Source organism: Mya arenaria, chromosome 3 (assembly GCF_026914265.1).
Source record: "Mya arenaria isolate MELC-2E11 chromosome 3, ASM2691426v1".
In the NCBI taxonomy this organism is placed as follows: Eukaryota; Metazoa; Mollusca; class Bivalvia; order Myida; family Myidae; genus Mya; species Mya arenaria.
In genome coordinates this window covers 14,118,568-14,135,908 of record NC_069124.1, presented here as the reverse complement: position 1 = coordinate 14,135,908, position 17,341 = coordinate 14,118,568, and the positions used below count along the sequence as shown (strand labels likewise).

General features: G+C 37.4%; 3 protein-coding genes and 2 non-coding genes across 10 annotated transcripts in view; 2 read left to right on the top strand and 3 right to left on the bottom strand.

Annotated features, from left to right (window-relative positions):
- The first annotated feature begins 281 nt into the window (after window positions 1-281).
- Window positions 282-3,314, top strand: LOC128225708 (multiple epidermal growth factor-like domains protein 10). Its single transcript, XM_052935617.1, has 5 exons — window positions 282-291; window positions 1,179-1,328; window positions 1,955-2,101; window positions 2,570-2,710; window positions 3,208-3,314. Exons 1-5 carry the CDS (start codon window positions 282-284, stop codon window positions 3,312-3,314), a joined length of 555 nt encoding a protein of 184 aa, XP_052791577.1.
- A 223-nt stretch (window positions 3,315-3,537) lies between these two features.
- On the top strand, window positions 3,538-12,421 carry LOC128225707 (receptor-type tyrosine-protein phosphatase kappa-like). The gene is made up of 17 exons (XM_052935615.1): window positions 3,538-3,694; window positions 4,019-4,167; window positions 4,523-4,610; window positions 4,735-4,811; window positions 5,054-5,090; window positions 5,620-5,717; window positions 6,122-6,241; window positions 8,051-8,202; window positions 8,529-8,664; window positions 8,968-9,117; window positions 9,653-9,776; window positions 9,997-10,070; window positions 10,648-10,776; window positions 11,100-11,225; window positions 11,382-11,542; window positions 11,786-11,921; window positions 12,353-12,421. Exons 1-17 carry the CDS (start codon window positions 3,538-3,540, stop codon window positions 12,419-12,421), a joined length of 1,983 nt encoding a protein of 660 aa, XP_052791575.1.
- Trnal-aag (transfer RNA leucine (anticodon AAG)) lies at window positions 6,622-6,703 on the bottom strand. Its single transcript has one exon. It is a non-coding gene; the product is annotated as a tRNA-Leu (tRNA).
- On the bottom strand, window positions 7,109-7,190 carry Trnal-uag (transfer RNA leucine (anticodon UAG)). The gene has a single exon. It is a non-coding gene; the product is annotated as a tRNA-Leu (tRNA).
- Window positions 12,422-15,234: 2,813 nt separating the features above from the next.
- LOC128227282 (neurobeachin-like) overlaps window positions 15,235-17,341 on the bottom strand; it is a 144,108-nt gene continuing 142,001 nt past the window's right edge. For all 6 annotated transcript variants that reach the window (XM_052937666.1, XM_052937669.1, XM_052937668.1 and 3 more), the window contains one exon: window positions 15,235-16,987. In XM_052937666.1, the coding sequence (XP_052793626.1) occupies window positions 16,897-16,987 (91 nt within the window). In that variant the 3' untranslated portion in view covers window positions 15,235-16,896. The remainder of the gene's footprint in view (window positions 16,988-17,341) is intronic.

Here is a 17,341-nt window from a genome sequence, read left to right as displayed (position 1 = left end):
TCATGATAATGAAATCATTATATCAAACTTACGTTTTTGAAACTCCCAAATGTCCTCCGTGATCTGATGCATGCATGCTCTGAATGATGTCATCTGTCTTCCCTTTCTTAACAACTTGCAAACGTTTTGATGAGCTGGTTTTCTTATAATACAACCCGTCATCAAAAATAAAAGGTTTGCACTTTCTACGAAAATTCCTCTTTTTGTTCTTGTCTTTTACAGAAACGGGATACTTCCCATTTTTTACAAACTCTACAACATCTGTGTAATCTTTCTCGTCCATGCTGCAAGGTTGGACTGACTGCTTACCACAGACCTTTATATATACACGCGTTTACGTAGAACTGCTTTCGGTGTCGCTGTCGTTTTCTTTGATGTTGAACGAGCGGCTTTTCTGAGGTAAATCAAAGGAACTATTTTTAGAAATGATGCAGTCTGCATAAAACATAAAAAACACCGCTCAGTGACATCATGGACTTTGATGTAAGTCATGGCACGAACAGTGACTGCTTAAATAGCTCCTCAAAGCCTTGCATTTTTAACACATTCGTTTTAAGCAATGCCTCCACGGTATGAACAAAGGCTATCTAACGTCAGATGAAGTAGAACAATGTTGTCTTTGAAGTTGAATCATATACAGCTACGTTAAAGCGACTTATGTATATTGTATTACATTGATGATAATTTAAATGAAATTCAAATGGAAGCAATTTTATATTTCATTTCAATAGATGTAGACACAGCAGCTTCTGCAGCAGTAACATGCAGCGGCTCCAGAAGCAAAAACAACAACAACAAATATAAAAGCCATAGAAACACGACAGTGACTTGAATTGATATAGATATGTTAGTAACAGGCTAAGTGGGGGGGGGGGGGGGGGTCAATATTTTACAGATAAAATCGGGGGGTCATTATTTTATAAGGGGAGTCAGTATTTTATAGAAAATGGTCATTATTTTATATAAAATAATGACCGGGGGGTCATTATTCTATGGGGGTCACTTTACAACGTTACACCGGCTGTGTACTAAAGTGATGGGACATTAACGATATTTAATGCATGGATGGCAAAAGGAGGATTCTTACCTATTGTATCATTTAGTATTTAAGTTGTTTTGAACTGTTAAAGTTTCTTTGGAAACAAAACTGTGTCTGACTTTTGCAAACCATTTTCCAGACTGTAACCACAACACGTGGGGCGCAGAATGCAAACAGGCGTGCGGAGACTGTCGAGATAACATCACGTGCAACGCTGTTGTCGGTGTGTGTGACGTCGGCTGTGACCCCGGTGTATACGTCACCTTAGACAAACCCATGTGCAACCAGGGTAGGACATATATGGCACCCTTTCATCATATCATACAACATTACGTTTTGATTGTTGTTTTTAATAATGATTGTGGAGTGTATTCGTGAACCACAGAAACATCTCCACATTTATCGTTAATTAAGAGCAAATTTTAAGCTGCACTCTCACAAATTGAACGTTTTGACAACTTTTTTTTTATTTTTGTCTTGGAACGAGCCATTTTTTTGAGAAATCCATGGAAACCAGTTATATAAGACTGCTGACTAAAAATAGATCGCAGATTTTTATATTTAAGTTCAAAAGTTAATGCATTTTTCTTAAACCGTTGGTCAGTAACTGTTTAAGCCATAAACATGAATTTTCGAAGGGAAATATGAAAATCTACGATCTGAGTTTTTGTCAGCAATCTTATATCATTAGTTTGCAAATATTTACGCAAAAATTTGCTCTTTCCAAGACAAAAAATAAAAAAGTTGTAAAAATGGTATATCTGTGAGAGCGCACGTTCCACAAACCTTTGTCTTTCCTTCAAAAAAAGGTATGTACACATCAACGACACCTCCATATAGGCATATCAATTATATATACCAGCGTTAAATGTAAACTATTTTATCCAATTTTACAACATTTATTATAAAAATCAGCATGTCCCAACGGTCTCCATGGCTACAACTGCACACAGACCTGCCAAGTTGGCATCTGTTACGGAAGTGACCTATGCGACAAGAAGACCGGCGCGTGCTTAGAGGGATGTTTGTTCGCCGGCTATCAGGAACCCTCCTGTACTTTAGGTGAGATTCATTAACAAAACTAAAATAACATGATCTCATTGTTAAAACCTTTTAGCTCAACCAATTTCAGAGAAACACCCCTTGAATATCCTTTCATTCTTTTTTCTAATTTTCTGTTTGCTGTTGAAGCAAAATTTGTACATAACACTTGAACGTGAATTGAAGATCAACGCCTTTTCCCCAACCGTTCATGCTCTATAGAAAATATGGACGGGGCATCAAACATGATTTTATTCAACACATTAGAACAGTGTTTCTCTACAGAAGAGGGAATGCGTTGCGCCCACATGTGCGGGTGTGTCGGGGAAGGTCGTCCTGTATAATTATTGTTCAACTGTTTTATTTTTCACCTCTGTAGTGTTGTAACTGGACGTAAGTAATGGGATGCACGAGTGCGTGCCACCCTATAGATAGATCTGACGACAGTGTAAGGTTTATCGTTTCACTGTGTGATTTTTCTCCGTCCAGAATGTTGTAATGGGACGTACGGACTGGGATGTGCCTACAAGTGCGGGGCATGCGCGGACGGGACGCCATGTAACAAGTCTACGGGGCTGTGCCCAGGGGAATGTGACCCGGGATTTGTCGGGGACATGTGCACGGAAAAGGGTAATTATTGTGTCCAAATGATATACAGTCGAACTTCGTTCGCTCGACTCGCTTGGCTCGATTTACTTGTCTGCTTGAACTGGATATAAAGGACCGACTTTTCTCCACTGAATGTAAGCTTACCTCCTTGGCTCGAATTCCCCGGGCTCGTCGGTCCCTGTGAGCCAACGGTGTTCAACATGTATTCAAGTTAGTTTGTTTTTGTTTTAAGATCATGCAAAAACACCCATTTAAAAACAATCAGTGCGTGTGTACATCGCTAAACGTGTTTTTTATATATCTTTCAACGCATGTTCCCTATTTTGTTCATAAGATTTTCAGCGCATTGTAAACATATAAACATGTCGAAATATGTATCACGATACATTGATTTAAATAGAACAGTACAAAGTTGCTATACTAATTGGAGAAAATGTCGAAAAGAATAGCCGTCACTGAAAGGCATGTTTGTCATACTTCATGGAGACTAATGTTAAGCCTTCTTGAATCACTTTCAGACGGTGCTCTAGCGCCGGCGAGTATCGCTCTTCTGGTGATCGGCATTCTCTTTCTAGTCGCCGGGATACTCGGGGTCCTGTTCGCCTTATGGGTATACAAGAAGTGAGTAACGAAATCTCGTCGACCTTAGTAACTTCAAACATGTCTACTTACAAAAATGATTAATAATGCTTAAATGTATTTGGGGATTTAAATCATTTTCGTTCGTTTATTCAAAATTTGGCGGGTGGGGTCTGGTGGAATTTGTCCTACACTCGTATCAAACTCATATTTGACATTATTATACGTTTAAACTGTACATACATCCATGACCAATGTTAAATACAAATATGACAGATAAAGACGCCACTTTTCCCATGTTTTCCAGAGGAACGCTACCGTGGCGGGCGGTTGAGATGCGGGTGAAGGAGCGACGCGACCGGAAGGAGAAGTCTCGCAATTTCTCCATAGTCTCCCAGGTCTTCGAGAACAACATAAAGAAGGAAGGTGCGTGTTTCGAGATAGTTTGACTTGAAGAATCTAGAATGTGTTTTTCCAACTGGATTTTCTGGCCCTTTAAGTCCGCAAAATCGGCTAGATCACGTTCGATTGCAATAGAAATACATCTAACCAGGTAGAACGTTCTCCAATTATGGCTCTAACATACAACGTCGTTGTTGAAAAGCGGAGTCCTAAGTGCCACTGGATCGTGTTCACCTCTTGCAAGTGTTCTTACATATGTTCAGCCCCCCTTTATTTAGAATCCTGGATCAGTAACTTTCTTCCTGTTTGTAACGCACTCAGCAGTCATATAGTTTTCTATTGCTACAGACCCACCAAAGTTAAAGAGGAATAACTCCAATCGTAGTTCGTACAAGCTCTCGGAGAGCAAGCCGCGGGGGACGGTGGCGGTGGACAATTTCTGGGAGTACGTGAAGGAACACACCGCCAGCCGGACGGAACTCACCCAGCAATTTAAGGTAATAAGGGGGTCGAGTGAGCGTTTAAGAGAGAGTTTGTGTTAATGGGTTCGGGTGAGGATTAAGGGAAGGGTGAGATTAAATTTGTCGGGACAGGGGTTAGGGGTGGTGCTTAGGGCGTAGGTTGAGCGGTAAAGAAAGGTTGGGGTTAAGGGGATCGAGTGAGGATTAAGGGGAGGGGATACGTGGGGCGGAGATCCATACAAGCCGTAAGAGGACAGCGTGGTGGCGAGGCAGTGACTGTAGATGTCGTATTGTTTGTCGACAACCAAAGAGGTTATATTATACTTAGATATTTCTTTCTTTTGAAATCTAATAATTATCCTATCTGATAAGTTGTTTTTATGTTCTCCAGGACCTGGTCATCGGACTGTGTCATCCATGTGAAACGGCAAAAAAGGCTCAAAACGTGAGGAAGAACCGCTACAAGGAAATTTTTGCATGTAAGTTCCTTTCAAGTCTTGTTGCCAACTTTTCATGGTTTTCCATTTGTACAGGTTATGCTGATATTTAAAATAAAAACCGGTGTTTGTAATGCATCAGCTACATATACATTACTCTTTGCAGACGACCACACGCGCGTGAAGCTCGAGGAACTTCCGGGAGACGACGGAAATGACTACATCAACGCTTCCTACATCTCTGTGAGTAGTATGTCTATTTACGCGCCAAGTACTACTCTATTGTTGATTACTTAAAACCTTTCTTTTAGTTCAAAAAGAAAAGTGTAATATATTTGACTGATAACATGCATTTTCGTAGCCATGGCAATGAATAACAAGAGTAATAAGATTGTGTTGTTTTTAAAATTTAAATCTATAAAAAAACTGACTGTCTATTTCCGTACTCTTTAAATGTGACTTATATTTCAAATGTATATTTTCAGGGATACAACAAACCTCACATGTACATCGCAGCGCAAGGTAATAAACAATGTATATGTCATGTCTATATGATATGCATAAAACCTTATTTGTGAGTGATCCCCCCTGCCCCTCTCCTCATCATATTCCACCAAACTCCTGCATCATGATTGCATTGTAACATTGATGAAATATGTCTGAACCTTGTCTCGGCCATGGCCGATGAGGTTTATAGATACAAATGTTATTAAAGGGACTAGACACCAGATGTGAGCTACAATAATCCGGCACCTAGTCCCTTTAAATGGGAGGGGGTGGGGTACCCTAAAGGTGTTTGCAGAGTATCGCCAAAGCCAAAATTGACTGCATTGCAACTACAAACCACATCTAGAAAATGTGTGTTCGGTATGTTCTCAAGTCAATTGATAATTAGGATAGGAAGAGCTACCAGCCGGACTCATTCGAGCTAAGAGTCCCGTATAAAGAACATTCCATACTAAAAGCTACATGTCATTAAAGAAAGCAGGTGTGGCTCGAGCGGATGACATAAACAAGTCATTGCAACCAACATGTTTGTTGTCTGCTTCAGGTCCAACAGAAGAGTTCGTGTCTGACTTTTGGCGAATGATCTGGCAGAAACAGTGTCGCAAAATCGTCATGCTTACTAGACTCGTGGAACATAACAAGGTAACGACATGGCCTTTAGTATAATACTTCAAACTGTTTTTTAACAGGTTTTTCAAAAGGCTCACTCTTACAAACGATTAAGCATAAAATGACTATACACTTGTGCAATTTATAAACATTAGAAAATCTCGAAAGGCCTAAATAGCTAAAGCTTGGATGATTTTAGGTTAAATGTTACTAAATCATATGACACCAAAGTATAGGAATTAATTCCTATCAAATGACTGTGATTTCGCCCCCCGCAGCACCCCCCCCCCCCTCCCACCTTACATACGGGTGAGGTGTTGTCAGTATTGACCAAACGTGATCAGTTTGGCGAGGTGGCCATAGTGACGCGGTAGTGTCGGTCGTCCTCCATCCTCATATAAATATATATAACTCGCACACTCCACCCTTGCTTGCAGGTGAAATGTTGTCAATACTGGCCGGACGAGGGTCGGAAGCAGTATGGCGGGGTTACAGTGGAAGCCAGGGACGCAGACACATTCTCAGACTATACAGTCCGCACATTCGTCATATCAACAGTATGTAGCATGCCCGTGTATTTCCCCACATTTTGGGGAAATGCGTCATTTTGACTTAAATTGGAAAGTCCTATGTATTTGACCGTAAAATGCTTAAAGAAATATTAAAAAAAAAGATGAAATAATGTGATGACGGTTGTTTCTTTACGAACACATCATTCCTCTTTGGCTTCAATTGTTTTTCTTAATTAAAAACTAAAATAAATAATATGTTAAGAATTGGGAACGGGATATGGAAAATAATACAGCACGCTAAATAAGCGGTTTACTTGGACTTTGAATATAGACTTCAATGAAGTATAATAGCAATTCATCGTTATTCACTATGTTTAAAATTACTACAAAAAATATCTAAAAAGAAAAAAAAAGAAAAAAATATGTGGCAGCGGTGGGATTCGAACCCACGCCTCCGAAGAGACTGGTGCCTTAAACCAGCGCCTTAGACCGCTCGGCCACGCTACCTCCGTGGTGAGAGCGACTGATAAAGTTATGAAAAAGCTAAAGCGGTATCTTGACAAGCAGTGATACGGGAACTATAGATTAGAGGTTCTTCTGTTAAAATAGCAATTCACTGTAGTACACTAGTTATTTTTTTTTCGTAGATGATTCACTTATCCTTCTTGATTATCAATACACTACACTTTATTTTACTACTGTACAGTACCGTGACAGAATAATGTACTGTTTTGAAATTTAAAATTAGAATTGATTTAATACTTGTTATTACAACTCGCTTATTGTAATAGTTTATGTACAGTGCAGTATAATGACAGAATATTCCTTTAAATACTGGTCTGTATCCTATACAGTACAGTAAAATATAGGTGACTGTGGACAATAATTATTACGAAAAAGGCAAAAGATTTGTGGCAGCGGTGGGATTCGAACCCACGCCTCCGAAGAGACTGGTGCCTAAAACCAGCGCCTTAGACCGCTCGGCCACGCTACCTACATTCATATTTTAGTTGTAATAGTATAATGAATTGAGTATTACTAATTCTGTATGCATATAATATACATAATAAGATAGTATGGTTGTGAGCATTTGAAAATAAGGCCACCGGCACGTTGTACTGAAATTATTAACACGAAAAGAGCAATAGTTTATCAACTAGAGTTGTTAACCGCCCACGTTAATTTATCATGAAACAAAATGTAGTGCACATGTACGAACATGCATATTTACCTTCGAGCCTTTTGATAACGATCGTCCACGGTGTTACAAAAACACACCCAAGGATCCCAAAAATGACGGCCGATATGCATTATCAAAGCCAATAAAAATATATAATGTAACAGTTTTATCAGGAAAAATGTGTATAAAACGTGCGTGTTGAACTCGTATCATAATTTCAAATATGATTGTTGGCCTTTGTGACGGTACTTATAACTCACGGTAAACGACTTTGACCTTCCGTTTAAAATATGGTTGCGGCTGAGGAGTCGAGCCATCGACTGTTGTGTTTACAGGTAGCTGGTACAAACGATTCGGACACATATACTCAAAGAGCCGTTGCCTGCAGTCAGAGAGTGATTCATAATTTTCTAATTGTCCTCATAAATGTGTTATATTTCGTATAGATCTGCCGTCATGTTTTTTGTCACTTGTTGAAGCAGATTTGGCTCAGAGGATTAACTTCTAATGTTCTAGGGGTTTCAGGGGTGTACATAGGGCTTCGACGTGTACATTTTGTCTTGTACATTTTGTCAAAAATCTTAATCCGTAGGTATTCAATCTACTCTGGTATATAAATCTACCTATAATATATTTATAACTTGTATATAATCCAACGTACCTGTACCTAACAGGAGAAGGGCGAAAGCCGAGTGGTGAAACATTTCCAGTTCGAGGCTTGGTCCGACCGCCACGTGCCCGAGTACGCCTCATCAGTGCTCCATTTCCGCGGCTGCGTGCAGGCGCACGACTCCAAGGACAACGTTCCAACAGTCGTACACTGCAGGTGCGTAAACTTAATTAAAAGCATGGGCGCTTTATCCGGGTGGTGACCAGATACAAGTAAATGGCTTTGAGGACCTCCAAATTATATAATTGTACGTCATTTGTATAAGGATGGAAGCATTTGAATGTTTGAAAGTTTTCCGAAATCAAATATGATAGCTATCGGCATTGTAGTATTTTGATATTAATACATTCTGCAGTTGGACTTTATACGGGTTTAAAAACCACATTTCACTGAATAATTCAAAATTAATTTACTAAATATGTGAGCCTGAATTGTAGCTTTGTACTTTCCAATCAGTTTATTGTAAACCCTCTCTGTGTCAGCGCGGGTATCGGCCGGTCTGGAACGTACCTGGCGTTAGATTACCTGGCGGAACAGGCGGACGTCGAGGGTTACGTTAACGTATTCCAGTGCGTCCAGAACTTACGTCACCAGCGCGTCAACATGGTCCAAAACCTGGTAGGAAATTATTAATGTGTGCATTAATGCAATTAACCACAAAAAAATCTATATTTTCTAAGCGCATACTTTCAGCAAATAATGATTGTTACAAATATTCATGCGTTAGTAAACATTAAACTGGTCGTTTATCATAAATGCATTCCTGGTCAAATCAACGATATCTTCGGGATTTTTTGAATAGTTCGTTTATGTCTATCAAAATTTTATTTAATGATATGCATTCTTTAATTGCAATTTGAACTGTTTATTGGCGATATACCGTGACATTATTCTCACCACCAATGCCCTCCTCTTCCCCAGGAGCAGTACATGTTCCTGCACGAGGCTCTTGCAGAGGCTCTGTTTTGCCCCAACGCGGCACTTCCGGCCGACAGGTTTGCCGCCTCCTACCAGAGAGCCCTCGAAGCGCCCGCGGGAGGCAAGCAGCCCAGGCTAGAGCTAGAGTTCCAGGTATACTGTTGTATAGTTTCAACAGTGTATTTGCTAATTCGATACACTGTACCACGGTACCCGCTTCACGTATGTTAATTGTTTGGAAAGAAGTGGAGTTATTCTCATTGCCTTGATGTTGTCGTCGGTGTCGGTCTCGTGGTGTTAAAACGTTAACCAAGAAATCGTCCAACCTATTCGAATGAAACCTAGTACAATTGTTACAAGTGACAATGCGCACACGTGTAGCAAGGCCCATAACTCATGCGTTAATAAGTGTCGAGTAAAACAACAGACGGTCCCTGGCGTTCGCTACGCGGCGCACTTGTTTATCACTTGTTTTTCGTTACTCGGTTGGCTTATAGCATACATGTTTAACTGATGCTTCAAATTCTCAGAATTTAAGATATGCGTCATTTTAATAATGTTCACATTTCTTCCATTTTAATATGATTTACTTTTCTAAATAGCCAATTAAGTACCGTTTACCCGTCTTATTATTTTGTTATCTGAAAACAAATATTATATATGCTCGTGTCCATTTTCCCATGCTCAGCGTCTGCAACACGTGACGAAGTTCCACGAAAGTATGAAGCCGAGCTTCTACGAGGGCGAAGAGTACAGGGCTGCACGAGCCTTCGAGAACACACAGAAAAACAGGACCAGAAATATACTCCCTAGTTAGTATATTCTATAGTTTATATCATATGAACTTATTAAACTTTTTTATTTTGTTAGCTATCTGCCAATTCGACCATCTTCCGAATTAATCGACCTAAATCTTTAAAAAAACATTCGAAGTAATGTTGAGAGGAGGCTATGCCGCAATCTTAATGATTTACATTTCGTTATGTTTCGGAAACAGCCAAACCACGTATATACATCCCTGTATTCCTTCAGGTGACCTCCACCGGCCGTTCCTGACCACGCGGGTCGCCGACACCAACGACTACATCAACGCCGTCTTCCTCCCGGTAACGTACCTTATACTATAGGCGATAACGTAGCTTACTTTAGGCGATAACCTACCTTACTTTAGGCGATAATCTACCTTACTTTATGCGATAACGTAGCTTACATTAGGCGATGACCTATCTTACTTTAAGCGATAACATACCTTGCAAAAAGCGGTAACCTACCTTACTTTAGGCGATAACCTACCTTACTTTAGACGATAACTTACTTTAGGCGATAACCTACCTTACTTAACACGCTACCTTACAATAGGAGATAACCTATCTCACTTTAACGATAACCTACCTCGCTTTAGCGATAACCTACCTTACTTTAGGCAATAACCTACCTTACTTTAGACGATATTAAACATAGCTTACTTTTGATGATTGCAAACGCCCACAAATGTTTAAGCGTTTGAGAATTTCAGCGGCATCCAACTTCATGTCACTTTATAGACGTGCTTTATACAAAGCATCACCGTGGGCGACGTGTATCATAATAAACACGAGTGGTTCTATTATAGTAATAACACATACATTTCTGTACATATAATACGTCACAAATACATGACAAACCGTCTTTCTTTATCTACAGTCGTACCGGGAGAGCAAGAGCTTCCTGTTGACCCAGAATCCCCTGGCGGACACGATCATTGACTTCTGGCGGATGGTGTATGAGAATAACGTCTGCACTATCGTCAACATGGACACAATCAGCAGACAGGTACATATCCACGTAAAAAAGTATAGATTATAAGTATCTTTCATTACTGAGAGTGTAAGATAGGTTCATCCAAAACCGAGCGTCGGATGTTTTGCGGAAACGATGTTTTCCATACGGGTACTTGTTTTATCTTTGCCCGTGGTTAAGATGAGAATTTCCAGCATGGCCAAATTTTTGGATCTACTTATCTGAGGTGGTAGATAATGGATTCTTAGTGATAATGAATGTGCCGGCCTCACAAAACTAATTGCTCCAAAATTGAACGAAAGTACATTTTATTTGATATTGTTACTGTTACTCAGTGTGTGTTTCGTCTTATTCAGTACGAGGTCTACTGGCCGTCGGAGAGCGAGACGGTAACGTTCATCCCGTTCCAACTACATTTCGTCACTGAGGTAGATCACGTGACGCATATCGAGAGGACTATCAAGCTCACGAACGCCGAAGAGGTTCGTGTTTTTGTATATACATGATTCCATGGACACCAAACCTGTGTATTAAGACTACGATATATTGGCAATACTACTTCTTAAGTATTTCCTCTTTCAACAATGTTTTAGTTTCAGTTATTAATTGTACTATTTCTGAAACTTTAATTCCTTCAGCCAAAGGAGAAAGCCCGGTTGATCAAGCAGTACGAGTGTCGGTTCTGGATGTCCGAGTCGCACGTTCCTGTAGGGGCGGAGTCCAGCCTGCTCGCTGTATGTGACCATGCCGCAAAGTGGCAGACCGCAAACGGAAACCCGCCCATTGTCGCGCACTGTCAGTAAGTAAACACGCCAGAGACGACATTTATTATGCGGTTAACTTTTACGTACGAAGTGCGAAGTTTTAGTATTAAACTATTCACTAGAAACTACATTGCGTCAACTATTTAGTTGGCTTGAAAAACATTGCTTTAGAAACTCTCGGAGAAAAAATCCAGAATCACTTGACAATTTCATAATGTTGTCTTATATTTGTTTCATAGTGGATTAACTTTATAAACTTCATAAAATCTTTGTTGTAGAAATGGAGCTACCAAGAGTGGTTTGTTTTGTGTTGTCATGGCAACTGTAGAGCGCGTGAAGCAAGAACGTGACGTCGCTCTACAGCAGACGGTAAAACAGATGCGCATCAACAGACATCAGATCATACCCACCTTCGTAAGCACATTGAAACTGGAATTAAACATAAGAGTTTATAATAAGCGGTATTTGGGACATTAACCATGAATAAAATAATCATGATTATAACGTACATTTACAAACAAATTCAATACATGCATGTACACGGCATTAGTTAAGGCAATGTTTCCTTTTATGCTACCAAAAAGTTTAAAAAAGGGTTTATGCTACTTAACAATATAAACATTACTGTTGCATTTCACTTTTGAAGAGATTAACATCATTTGTTTCAAAATGGCCGCCATATTGATGATATTCAATGACTTTCTTTTTTCTGTAAGATTATATTATAAATACACTAAGTGCATTTTCCAATATTTATGTTTTCTCTCTAAATGCATGAGTTTGCTAAACCGGCAAACCTGCATAAGTTGACTCTGTATTATAACTGCGCGTTTTTTTCCCTTCAGGAGCAGTACAAGTTTATCCACGACGTCGTCATTGACTTTCTTCGGGCGACGGAACTGCTGCCAACGTAAACGTGTAGCTTATAGAAGGAAACTCGGCCCAGAGAGTGGGATGAGTGGGGTGGGGACGAGAGGCGGGGTGGGGAGACGACACTATTACACCGTTTGACAAGAGGTTGGGGATCGACAATACCGTTGAAGAGCATATATGGCTTCCGCAACAACAATTTATACCAGTAGTTGGGACTGAACTAAGTTAACTTACAAGATGCGTATAATAAAAATACATCTTGACGCATGTATTTCAAGACTTTATGTATTTACAACAGCTGACCTGCTGGCCCCATTTCCTCGAAACTTCTTATGTCCCTTATAGGGGATTAAGCTAATCTCCCCATTTTTTTTATTGCATAAATTTTACTATATTTACTTTTATGAGAGTGTTTTACTTTACTATATTTACTTTAATAAGAGTGTTTTACTTTGTATAGGAATTATCTTTTTGTTAATCACAATAATCCATTTTTCATTCATCAGAATCAGGTCTAAGTATGAATTTTGGCTGGTTGGAATAAGCTACTTAAAAGCCTGTTAAGCTTAAAAAGTTTCTAGGAATTTGGGTTAAACCAGAAACATTACTTCTGGCATACAGTGTTACATTTTTTGTGTTAAATGCGAGGTGTATTATTTTTATGAGCATGACATGTGTTAAGAAGATGGCTGCTTTCAACCCTTCATGGTTTTACATGTTTTGTATTTACTATTTACAGTTTATATTTTTGTAAATAAAAGTATTCTACTCATTTTGCGAATTTCATCACTGTTGTCATTGCAAAAGAACCTACATTGATAAACCCAGCAGCGAACAAAAATTCCGCGAATCGAACTTGTCGCCTCTCTGGAGCGGCCAGCATTGTCATACAAAATGTAGCTGTAGTATTTACTGCGCTACATGCGAGAAAAGCATGGCCAATTGAAAAGTAAAACAATCAAAGTCCAGATTTCAAGGTGTTGCCGACTGAAAATCAACATAGTGAATTTATTCAAAGTTTGCCATAACAATAAAATTACCCAACGGACCATAACTCTTTGGTTAATAGCGTGAACCGACTGTTAATCAAACATGTGACCAAGTTTGGATAACAAATTCAAAAGTTGACGAGCGGAAATGACAATGTGTCGCCGCGGTCGGCGACAACGCCACCAGACAACACGATTCCTGGATGTCTGCCACACTACACAGAAACCTACCGAGTTCATGTTTAAAAAAATGAAATCTTTCCAGATATAGAGCTGATATTCATGACACAAGAGAATTTGGTGTATATAATTTATTTTCAATATGCAATGCCGACAACAACAAGTATAAATGTGTGAGTCACCACCAGTTTTATCTGTGTACAGAACAAGCAAGCAAGTTTAATCACGAGCGGGTAACACGTTCTTAATAACCAACATGTTATTTGTCAAGTCGGTATTTTAGTAATACCTAACATGTAGTATCATTATGATTAATAAGCCAGTATGGTACATATAACCATAAAGGGTTTTATTCTGTCTTAAACTTGGTCATATATATGGATATTCAATGTAATGTGATAGAGGATACAGAATAACTTGGCTAACAATAGTTCATACAGGAGTATTAATAGAAGACAGTTAAACCAACTTAAACAGTATGTTTTGATTGGGTTTAGAGTGTACTAACCTTATGTTTAAAGAACTAGGAGCCATTCCATATAGAATCTTTAGAGCAATGTTTGTACCCAGGACAGATTTTAAACAGTGCATAAATCTGGTCAAGATCTCTCTCAGGTACAAACTCGCTCCTAGAATTCTTGATGAACCGCTCTCTTTGTCAGCACACACATACTGATTAACTTAGAGCTGTTAATATGACTATCATCAATTCACCCATGCTGAATATACTGAATACATGTACAGTAGAAAAGAGTGTACATGTCTGCAATTTGCGTCCTTAATAGTCCAATATTAACACACTAAAACACCTTAAACAGCAAGAACAAATAGCACAAAGATCAGATACAAATATATGATATGTCTGCGTTATTGTACAAAACTGTCATACACATACACGTTTGTTCTCCCATACATATAATACAGTGATATCATTAAAACATTAAAATGCTACATCAAACATAACAACAAATCAACTTACAGACACAAAGTTTGCTGAATGTATAAAACGTGCCATTTTTTTGCTTTGAACCCAATACACTGGTAACCAAGAATTCTTGAAACAGCATTTTATATCAATAGAAGTCCATTATTAATATTCAAAACTAAATATTTGTCAACATTGTCATTTACAGCTCGACCACACTTCAAACATATATATATATATATATATGTTAAATAAATGCATGTATTGTATAAGAAAAAAACATCACCTCCAGTACTGTCAGAATAAAACTGTGTGATAAAATCTCTCCTTAGCAAAATGACATGCAGTTTATTTCTCGAAAAATTCTAATATTGACCAAAATCTTTTCTTTAAACCAAACTTTACACAACATAGTTTATTGTATTTATTATATTACATTTCAAAAGTAATTTTGTTTATAGTATGGAAACTCTTCAAAACATGATCATGCAGCAGTAAATGTCAAAACAGTGCGATAAGCTTCATCTCTCCTGTATTTAGCTGATATAATGCTTGTTAAAGACAGCCCAGGGATCAGCCCCTAGGTTCTGGAATGGATGGATAACTAATATAACACACTTGTATTAAAATTAATAGAACAAAAATGTGTCATAACAACCATGCGCATGACTATATATATATATATATATATATATATATATATATATATATATATATATATATATATATATATATATATATATATATATATATATATATATATATATATATATATATGAATACCCTTTTGAAGGGCAACACAATTCAATTAACATTGACTCAGACCAGTAACAAAATAATTGGAATGCAATGAATGTAACAAAGGAACTTTTTAACCTATAAAGAAAGAGGGTAATTTTAGGTCTTTCGCCAAATTTTCATACTTTTTGAGTAAAAAAATGAAGTTAAGGATTGAGAATTTGTAATCAAGCATCTATTTTTTACCTTTTTAGAGCTTGTTTTTTTGTGGGGCTAAAAATCAATTTCAAATTGAATTCCCATATTATATTTTTCATTTCCAATTCCTGGGGGCCATTTTAATAGTCATAAACTGAAATAATCTTAGTAAAGTCATAATTTCATTTTTTATAGACATATTTGTGTGAATGAAAGTTTAGCCACTATTAATTTTGAACACGAAAGTCGACGAAATAAAAACAAAACTATGTCTTGCCATTTGTGATGTTTATACAGATTTAAGATGATAAAAATTACAACTTATATGCTTTAATCTGTTTTAAACGGCTCCCGTATGATATTCTCATTTTAAGTAAAAACACATCTATTCATTAAATAACAAAATTTAAAAATAAATATTTTCTATAAATACGAAACTGAACTACTGATTAAATAACTACTATACCTTGGAGGATGCATTCATACCATTACATGTATGAATTAATCAATTTGTTACTACAGAACAACGAATAAAATAACTTATAGTAAATATACATGTATGTTGTTAGACTAAATAATAACAGATGCAGGCGTACTCTTACATGTACATATAAATATGACCACATGTACACATTTCTTTATAAATATAACCAAACAGCTATACAAGCATATATTTAATAGTTAACAAAAGCAGATACAAATTAACATACACATGTTTAAGCTCAAATATTCAATTAAAAGACCGCTTTCATTTATTAAATGAAAACCCTCACTAATTTCCATCCACAACTTGTACCCTCATGGTCATGTCTACAAACATTGATGATTGAGTCAATGGAATCTGTGTGTTGTATACAACACAGAAGGGACTAGCACTATGCAATGTAACAAATTATCAGTACCGTACACACTCTGCAAATATACTCCTTCACTCAAAACGGAGAAAGCCTTGTAATACATGAATACATTGAAAATAAAATCATCCAATCATATAATTCTATTGATTTAAATTTTAGGTTAAGAAAAAAACAATTGTTCGGTTTAAATTTTTGATCCTCTTAAACATGTATGCAAAATAACTGTCTCTAAACAAATGTAACACTGACAATACCTCCTAGATTCCTCACAATTACAACTACTGCTTTCTAAAGATGAAAGGCATACTTTTATACATCAAAATAAGATATAATGTTATGTATTCATGTGGAAACCCACAATGTATAATGTATCCAGTACTCACACATCACAGTCAACAAAATCTTTAATACAAGTCTCTTGCAATGTAAAGTAGTCCGTACTTTCTTGGTTAAGTCTTTCTTTTTACTAGTATTACAAGTCTGCTTTATTTAACAAGCAAGTATTCTAGACTTTTATCTTATAAAATCTTGTGTATTTTTTTAAGTCAATTCTCATAGTTTTCCCATTTGGTTCTTGTCTTTGCCTAGTTAGGGTTACATTTTTTCTTCTATTTTCTACAGTGATGTCTCTAATATTTTTCCTGGTACTCATGGTGCCATTTATTGAAGTCGATGTTGAACACCAGTAGACAACCTGTGGCCAGCCCAGCAAGCAGGAACCTGAAACAGACACACAACAAATGTCAACATGAATGGAAACAAACAGATACATGTATAGAAATTATCAGTTACTTGCATGTAAACACTCAGTTACATGAATGGAAACATATAGTAACATGTATTGAAATGATCAGTAACATCTATTGAAATATGTATTGAAATGATCAGTAACATCTATTGAAATATGTATTGAAATGATCAGTAACATCTATTGAAATATGTATTGAAATGATCATTAACATCTATTGAAATATGTATTGAAATGATCAGTAACATCTATTGAAATATGTATTGAAATGATCAGTAACATCTATTGAAATATGTATTGAAATGATCAGTAACATGTATTAAAAT